This window comes from Octodon degus, unplaced genomic scaffold (assembly GCF_000260255.1).
Source record: "Octodon degus isolate 3935 unplaced genomic scaffold, OctDeg1.0 scaffold00068, whole genome shotgun sequence".
In the NCBI taxonomy this organism is placed as follows: Eukaryota; Metazoa; Chordata; class Mammalia; order Rodentia; family Octodontidae; genus Octodon; species Octodon degus.
The window spans coordinates 5,369,807-5,377,617 of record NW_004524644.1 but is presented as its reverse complement, the minus strand read 5'-3'; the positions used below and the strand labels follow the sequence as shown (position 1 = coordinate 5,377,617).

The window sequence follows — 7,811 nt, the reverse complement described above, 5'->3', positions numbered from 1 at the left end:
ACGCACTGTTGTACACGGGGGAAAAGCCCAAGAAAATAAAGCCTATTGTGTTTTTTGGAGCAAAACTTAATGTAAGACCTGGCCTTTCAGGGACATCCCTTTCAGGGTTATACAGGTGGTACGGATTCCTTCTTTCAAGGCAGTTAGGTAGCTGGGACACTGCTAGTCACTCTTCAAATCCCAAAGGTTCAAATCCCGCCCCAAAGGTTCCTCACACTACAAGGTCACCCTGGACTGCTTCACCTTTATAGCAGGAGTGGCAGGCTTGGGGCCGAAGACAGCAGGCGAGGGCAGGCAAGGGCTTGTCAAAGCCCAGCGTCCAGGAAGCAGGCGCGCCCTGGTGCAGCTAAGGGGTGCCCCTCAGGCAGGAATTCTACCTCCGGGAACTCAAACCGCCGTAAAGACAGCTGAACCGGCCTACCCCGGCCATCCCACCCTTTCCACTTCCCCACGCCGCGGAGATTCCGACAAGGATCGCGGCCTCCAGTCTAAGTCCTCTAAGAAAATTCTGCCGGAACAGCCCCGGCGCGAAGCGCCCGCGCGGCTGCAGTGGCCGAGCACGGCTGCCAGCGAGCGAGCGCCCGCGGCGCCGGGAGCCTCCGCCGAGCCCAGCACACCCGGGTCCGCAGCGTCCGACCGGAGCCCACGCTCCCGGCAGCCGACCCGCGAGCCCAGCGAGCCGGCGCCCGGCGGGGGCACCCTTAACAGTCTGCACCTCGCCGTGAAACGGGGTCCCGGCCTGTCACAGGCCACCGACCAGAGCCCTGGACTACGCGCCTCCGCCGGCTCGCCTCGCTCCGCGGCCGCCTTCACGCGCGAGCAGCTCCCAGACAGCGAGCACAGCGGCCTGAGTCCGCAGGAGAACCCGGGCTCGAGCCAGGAGGCTCCCCCGCACACGCGCACAGCGGGAGACGGCTCGGCGGGCTCCGGAGGTGTAGCCCGGGAAAGACGAGCGCGTGGCGCTCGGAGCCTGCGCACGCGCCGTAGTCGCGTCCCGCCCAGGTGTTTCCGCGCGCACGCGCGCGCGGGGGCAAGCGCAGCGTCTTTCTTCAGCCCCGCCTTCGTCGTTTACCTCACAGGGCGGAGGCCGAGAAAGAGAGCTGAGAAGAGTGGGGCGAGGTAGGCGGGGAGTCGCACGCGAGTGCGGCCGGCGAAAGAAGGGCGGGGAGGACAAGATCCAAGGCAACGTTACCCCGTTAACACCCAATCAGGAGCGGGCCCAACCCCGCCCCTTCCTCTCACGCTATTGGCTGGGAGGCCCCCAGGTGGGCGTGGCCAGCGTGGGGTTGGGGAGGGCAGGGGGCGGGGAGCGGGAGGAAGGCGCTGGCGGGCAGTGATGGCGGCGGGTGATGGGGACCTGAAGCTAGGCACCCTGGGGAGTGGCAGTGAGAGCGGCAGCGACGGCAGCAGCGGGAGCCCAGGCGGCGCGGGAGCGGCAGCGGAAGGGGGCGGCTGGGCGGCGGCGACGCTGGCGCTTCTGACGGGGGGCGGGGAGATGCTGCTGAACGTGGCGCTCGTGGCGCTGGTGCTGCTGGGGGCCTACCGGCTCTGGGTGCGCTGGGGACGGCGGGGTCTGGGCGCCGGCGCGGGCCCGGGCGAGGAGAGCCCCGCGGCGTCCCTGCCGCGCATGAAGAAGCGGGACTTCAGCTTGGAACAGCTGCGCCAGTACGACGGGTCCCGCACCCCGCGCATCTTGCTCGCCGTCAATGGGAAAGTCTTCGACGTGACCAAAGGCAGCAAGTTCTACGGCCCCGGTGAGGACGAGTTGGCGGGGAAGGGGGACCTTGCGCCCCACACGCGACCTCCTTCTGCCGGGATCTCTGGGCTTGGGGTGGCCTGGCCCATCTCTCGGGTGGTCAGACCCGCGCCCAGCTGTAGCACCTGGCACTGCCCAGCACACACCCCCGCCGCGGGCGTCCCTGACCTCGCTCCTCAAAGTCGGGGTCCCCGGGATACCCAATGAGCCGTCTCCCAGCGGGAGCTTCCTCCCGGCCCATTCTTCGTATTTTCTTGAGCTGAAATTTTTCGCTCTCTTAAGAGTTATCGCCAGTCCGGCTTAAGAGTTATCGCCAGACCGGCTACCTTTTTCTGAGCTTTCTGATTGCTGGGATGAGCAGGGGTCGGAAGGAGATAAAGATCTGAAAAGTTTTAGGCTTTGTAAGGCACAGTTTTCGTTCCTGTACTCTGCCACTAGTCTCCCTTTTTTTCCTCCCACTACTAACTCTCCCAAAGGCAACGTTCAGGGACGCGTAAGTTCCAAGTCCCACCCCTCCAGACTGGAATCCTGGCATATAAGCAACACCTCGGACTCTTTTTAAACCAGTTTTGGTCCAGAGATGCTTTCCAAGATTAACACTGTATGTGGGATGAGGACAGATCAGAATGCAGATCTTATTAAAGACTGGCAGGAGTGTTGGGGGCGGAGCTGTGTACCCAGCAACTCATGTCTGTCTGGTTTCCCCCCTTTTTTTTTTAATCTTCCCCCCTTTTTTTCTTTTCCTTTATTTTTTAAGTTCGTAGGGAGGTAAATATTCAGATATATGGAGGTAATGATTTATTTATTGTGTGTTCACCTAGCAGAACTGAGGGGAAAGATTTAGAAAAGCTATAAATTCAAAACCTCTCGTGCACCAGCTCTGCAAGTTGAAGATTTTTAGAACTTTGCTTTTAAACATCTGTATAGGTAGGACAGTTGGGTTACCAGCTCTTTCACAAGTGTAGTTGTAACATACTTTTGATGGTGCAAGTAAATTCCAGGCTGATGGAACCTGTTGGTGTCCCATAAAATTGAACACAGTTATGATTTATGGTTGTGCAGTGGTAATACTAAACTTTAAAAAAATATTTACTGTAAGAATAAGTTTAGACAACTGAACTGATCTTTTATTGGAAAGAGTACATCCAACCCTGAAAGTCAGGGAAGTTGTTAGTCTGGAAACATGCTTGCCGGTTTACTTCTTGGTTTAATTTGTTAGTGCATGAGGTTAATTGACACTTGAAAATATATACTAAGGATTTTGGTGTATGGTGTTTGATATTTTAGAAGTACTTTGGTTCATTGATCGAAATAGAGGTGACTGGAGATTTTTGGAGTTGATCCATTTCTATTTGTGTGTGTGTGTGTGTGTGTGTGTACATACATAACACACATGCAATACAACCAAGTTATAGATAACTTATTAAGGTATTTCCCTTAATAATGTTATATAATATAAACACCATGTCATATCCAATGAAATGGTTAGTGCTGGTTTTTGTTATTTGCTTAAGAGCCTGTGGGACTAGAGGGTAAGTCCGAAGTATTTAAGCAGGCTAAATAAAGGACACAATATATTGTGCCTAGTTAAAGCTTTTCCCCCATTGGTATTAAAATTTATATTCAGTGGTCAGAAATTGTGTACAGATTTAAATTTTTAATATAGAGTTTCCTTGGCTAAAAGATGAAACTCCCTGTCTGAACTGACAGTGAAATAAAGTGTTAAAGAATTATATTAGTTCTTTTTTTTTTTTTTTTTTTAATTTAGTGTGTGTGTGTGTGTGTGTGTGTGTGGCCAGCTCAGCCCACCAGGGGGCGAGGCTGGCTGGCATGTGGTGCTGGGGGATCGAACCGTGATCCCTGTGCTTTGCCAAGCTTGTTCCAAGTAGGTGCTTTAGACCACTGAGCCATCTCGCCAGCCCTATATTAGTTCTTATACATTATGCTGTGATGGTGCTCTGTCTGAAAATAGCCAGGAAAGAGTGGCATTCTCCAGTAGTAAATGTTCTGTCACAGAAATTAAAACTTAGTAACAAGTATAACATAGATTGCTGCTGTGAGGCCTGAGCACAGAGGAGGACCCATGGACCCCAGTGAAGTCTACCTTTGGTTAGCTTCTGCCAGTTCCCAGCCACGTGAACAGCCTAAAAGTGATCCTCATTTTTCTTCTGGATACTGATAAACCACCTTCCTAGTAGAGATATTTGGAATATTTTATCCTTTTCTTTTTTTTTTTTTTTTTTTAATGTATTTTAGTGCAGGGTCACACTACACAGATTGGGCTCTTGTAAAGCTTCTGTTTTAAGCCTCCCAAGCGCAGGGATTACAGGCGCACCACACCACACTCATTTGCCCTCTCAGCAGCCCTGGGGGCAGGGCTGGCACAGCACAGTGCCTGCACCTGCCTAGGCAGGCGCTTTAGTCTGCTAAGCTGTCTGGCTGGCTCTGGGAAATACTTTATGATTGAAAGGAAACTTAAAGATAGCCAGGTCACCTTAAAGGGCTTATTGATATGTCACATTGATAGAAACTAGCATTTCCCAAAAGCCCCAAAACCAAATTTCTGGGTATAAAAAATATAACAAATTTAGTTTTTATTTTTGTTTCATTTTCATCCTCAAGTAAATTAAATAATTTTGTAGCAGAATAATTCAGAAGTACTCGTCCTTATCTGAAAATCTTAGTAATGTGAAAGAATGAGCTATGAGGGCTGGAAAACCTAGTTTCTGTTCCTAGCCAATATCTATTCCCTTTTTGTGATAATTTTAGGGAATGTTCAACATATTTTCTTTTTTAAGAATTTTTTTTCAAATCTTTTATTTATTTATTGGTACAGGGTCTCACTGTGCAGCTCGGACTCATAGTGATCCTTTTGTATCAGCCTCCCCAACGCTAGGATTACAGGCATGCGCCACCACATCTGGTTTCAGTGGCTTGCATGGCACACCTGGGGTTGCCGGGCTGGCACGGCATGCAGTATCTGGGATCGAATGCAGGTCCTTGCGCTTGCCAGGCCCGTGCTTAGACTACCCGAGTATCTCCTCAGCCCTGAATATATTTTCTTTTCATCATATATCTTTAAAGTTAGTCTTATTAAAAATAAAATTAATGCTCACAAATGTAGTTAATGTTGGCCCAGGATATAGCTGAGCGGCATAAGCACCTGCCTGGCAAGCACAAGGTCCTGAGTTCAATCCCTGGTACTGCCAAAAAAAAAAAAAAAAACAAATGTAGTTAATGCCAACTGTTGAACAAATTTGTCAGTACTAAATTTAGTAACAGGACAGGCACTTAGCCAGCGTGTGAAGAAGGCCTGGTCATAGAAGAAACAGTGAAGCAACGGGAGGGGGCACAAGAAGATTAGTTAAGCACATACTATATCAGATCAAGTAATTGGTTATTTTCACAATTCTGAAGTGAAGATGTTAAGTATTCCTAACCTATAAGTGAGGAACCTGAGGTTTAGCTCAAGTGGCTTGGGGAGCACTATTGAGTCTGATACATGGTCTAGATATGTTTGACCACAAAGCTTATCTACAGTGTCTAGTAAACTGCATTCTGAGATATATTCCCCAAGGATCTACTGCTCTTTTTCTTTATACCCTCCCGTGGCTCCTCTAGAGATTTAAAACTTCAAAGAAACATACTTTTATGGCTTTGTGTTATGTATGCTGTCCAGTGTGATAGCCAACAAATGGCTAATTAAATTAATGTAATTAAAAATTGAGTTTGTTGGTGAGACAAGCCATGTGTCAGGTGCTCAGCCCTGTGGCTACCACATTAGGCAGTGTACTTCATAGAGTGGTATATTTCTGTCTTCTGAGAGAGTTCCATTAAACAGCATTGGTTCTAGAGGTGAGAATAGAGGAGGAAGGAGCTCCATTTCTTGATCTTATTATCTCATTTAATTTCCAAGCAGCCCTATGAGACAAGTAATGTTACCATTTTATATCTGAAGATTGAAAATTGGAGAGATTTTCCCCAAAATTACATTTTAGTAAGTGACAGCATTGGACACCAACCCCAGGTCTTACTGGCTCACAGGCCAGCCCTTACCTCAGTCACTTCATCATTTGGAGACTCAGTAGGTTTTGAAACCTCCAACAGGTAGTGTAATTTTAAGCAGTTTGATTAGGTCTTGCTGTGCCAATACAGTGCTTTATTGTTTTGAATAGCAAATGTTACACACTTGGCATTTTAAATAGATTATATTGTGTTCCTGAAACTTAAATATACTTCTTCCTGAGTGTTCTTCAACGTATAACAAAGAAAGCTTTATCTAACTTGTAAATTCCACTGAATGAAAAACAAAGAGTCACATAAGAAATGCCCTGTGAGGTGCCTAATATTTAGGGGCTTGGGGACAGAAGCCCATGTACATTTTGGTGTTTTTCCTCCTCTTTAAACTCTATCATCAGTGTGTTTTTAACACTTGAGTTTGCCACATTGCATCTGAAACAGTGGTTGCATCACGAAGACTGAACCCGCCTCACCTATTTCTTGGGTCTCCTGAGTTGGCACTACCCAGCTGCCAGCCTGGCTCCTTGCTTTCAAGCCAGCTAGGTCTGTTGTTTGGACTGAATGGGCGGACGCATCTGTATCAGTAAGACAAAAGGGTCCGCTGAGTTTTCTGAAGAGTTGGGATGTATTGCTCAAATTTCTACTAGCTATTTCTGTAGTATCTAATGATTGGCCCTTCTGAGTTAAAGTCATCCTATGTTTTTAATGTATTTGCGTTAATTAGGATAACAAGTTACAAAAGCATAGCTTTAAACAAGTATAAGTCAAAAGATGTTACTGAGGGTAGAAGAAAGATGTTAGTTTACTTATTGGAATTAACCAAATTATTTTGTTCTTTGAACCATCCCTCTGTATATCCATAACTCTTGTAGCCTTTTAGAGAGAGTTTTTTAACTTACATCTTTTCTCCAGATCTTAAAACATATAGTATTTCACCTCTAATTTTTAAACACCAAGAATTAATTCCCCAGATTTCATTACAGTAAAAGCTTAGTGAGAAATTGAGTTGTGTCTTCAAACAGACACATACCTACCTTCATGGAACAAGCATTTCAATATGTAATTATAGACTGAAGGAAATGAATAGAATACTATGTAACAAAGGATAACAAAGGACCTTATTTATTTATTTTTTGACACAGGGGCTATCACTATGTAGTTCAGGCTGGCCTTGAACTCGTTATGTAATCAAATTTGTGATCCTCCTCAGCCTTTCCAGTCCTGGGATTACAGGGATGCGCCACCATGTTGACATTTAAACAAAAACCTAGTCACCAACAGTGATGATTAGCTATGAGAATGTTCTCAAGCCAAATTATTATTATGGTTGTATTTAACTATACTGAACGAATTGAAGCCATCGGAAACATCTTTACAGATTTTCAGATTTTGCATCAGGCTTTAATACTAGCCTAGTACTTTTTCTTCTAACCCTTTATCTCAACCAATTTGTGTTATGTTATTTTTCTTATTAACATAGCTGCATCTCATTAAATCTCATATCACCCACCACTTTGTCTTTTTTTTTTTTTTTTTTTAATGTATTTGGTACAGGGTTGCACTACACAGCCCAGACTTTAGTGATCCTCCCGTTTTCAGCCTCCCCAGAGCTAGGATTACAGGCATGTGCCACATCACCTAGCCTACCACTTTGTCTTTTATTAGCTAAGTCAGTTTATATATTTTGTGGTTATAGGTACGTTAACTATTTTGTGACTTCTCTTTACCATAAGTTTACAATAGTTCATCTTACAATTTTTTAACCTTGCAGTGGTGTGATAACAATATACACTCAGAAAAAAACTGCTTCAGGGGCTGAGGAGATGGCTCAGTGGAATTAAGCACTTCCCTGACAAGTGCAAAGCCCCGAGTTCAATCCCTGGTTCTACCAAAAAAAGAAAGAAAGAAAAAAACTACTTTAAATCTTGACATTTGCTGTCTTCTGGGGCTGGTGACATGCAGTATAATACGCTTATCAATACTGGGCAAATACAGATGGTAAAATCCAGGATCTTAGCCATGTCCTAGGCAGTCT

The 7,811-nt window shown here is 46.3% G+C and overlaps 1 protein-coding gene across 1 annotated transcript in view; it reads left to right on the top strand.

Annotated features, from left to right (window-relative positions):
* The first annotated feature begins 1,049 nt into the window (after positions 1 to 1,049).
* Positions 1,050 to 7,811, top strand: part of Pgrmc2 (progesterone receptor membrane component 2) — a 19,291-nt gene continuing 12,529 nt past the window's right edge. The window contains exon 1 of the mRNA XM_004635002.2: positions 1,050 to 1,754. Coding sequence (XP_004635059.1) covers positions 1,337 to 1,754 — 418 coding nt within the window. The 5' untranslated portion in view covers positions 1,050 to 1,336. The remainder of the gene's footprint in view (positions 1,755 to 7,811) is intronic.